A 1,121-nucleotide genomic window follows, 5' to 3' on the forward strand; every position below is an offset into this window, starting at 1 on the left:
GGTCCAGTGGTGGAAATTGCCACTAAATGCAAATATGTGAACGGTATTGTAATGCATGATGCATCACGTAATATAACCCATATGGATGTGGTATGATATGTGTGTCAGTATGTGTGTGTAGTTTTAGATACATCTCTTCTTATTCATTTTGATGACAAATATTTTCTTACGGAAAAAGTATGTATTTGTGTAGGTCATTTCTTCTGTATGCATGCATATATACGTGCATGCAAGAGAATCTCTCTCTCATTTACCACCGTACTTGCTGTCGTCGAGAAGCTCGTCCAGGAGGCTGTCGTCGAGGTACTCCAGTTCGATCTTCTCTGTGCCCCCGCGACCCCTGCCCGTGCCGGCACCGGAGCCAGCCGGGGCGGACGAAGACGAGCCGAAGGCGCCCCCGGCCTCGCCGGGGAAGTTTAGCACGGCAGTGGCGCCCCTCTGGGCAAAAGCCGCGCGGTCGTACGCCCTCGCGGCCTCCTCGGCCGTGTCAAACGTGCCGAGCCAGACGCGGGCGCCGCCACGCTCGGGGTCACGGATCTCGGCGGCGAACTTGCCCCAAGGCCGCGTACGCACGCCGCGGTACTTGGTCTTCTTGTCATCCTCCATTGCTCGATGAGAGGGAGGGAGAGAGAGAGCGAGCTAGGTACTGTGTGTCTAGTAAGCAGGGACAAGGTTGAGACCTGAATTTGCATGTGACCAGCTTTGGACAGCGCGCAGCTATTTATAGAAAGATCAGGCGGGCCGCCGGGCATGTACAGTGTACGTACATATACGTCGGTACTCCCTCCGTTCCTTTCTAAATATAAATCTTTTCATAGATTTTAATACAATATGAATTACATACATAGCAAAATTGTAAATTTACACTCTAAACTATATCTATATACATCCTTATGTCATTTATATTGAAAATCTCTAGAAAGACTTATATTTAGAAACGGGAGATATAAGAGCATATACAGCCGCGATGGGCAAATCCAGCCCATCAAACGCCCGCGAACGCGCCCGCAGTGACCGGGCAATCCTCAGATTACCGCAACTACATCCGGACACCTCATACTAAATTCTTAAATCCCTACAAAAGCATGCAAACGAAACAACCTTCGTACTGCGCAGATCAC

At 49.6% G+C, this 1,121-nt stretch overlaps 1 protein-coding gene across 1 annotated transcript; it reads right to left on the bottom strand.

Annotated features, from left to right (window-relative positions):
* Nucleotides 1–246: 246 nt before the first annotated feature.
* LOC123078230 (ethylene-responsive transcription factor ERF095-like) lies at nucleotides 247–606 on the bottom strand. Its single transcript, XM_044500662.1, has one exon. It carries the CDS (start codon nucleotides 604–606, stop codon nucleotides 247–249), a length of 360 nt encoding a protein of 119 aa, XP_044356597.1.
* Between the last annotated feature and the right edge of the window lie 515 nt (nucleotides 607–1,121).

This window comes from Triticum aestivum, chromosome 1B (assembly GCF_018294505.1).
Source record: "Triticum aestivum cultivar Chinese Spring chromosome 1B, IWGSC CS RefSeq v2.1, whole genome shotgun sequence".
NCBI classification, from domain to species: Eukaryota; Viridiplantae; Streptophyta; class Magnoliopsida; order Poales; family Poaceae; genus Triticum; species Triticum aestivum.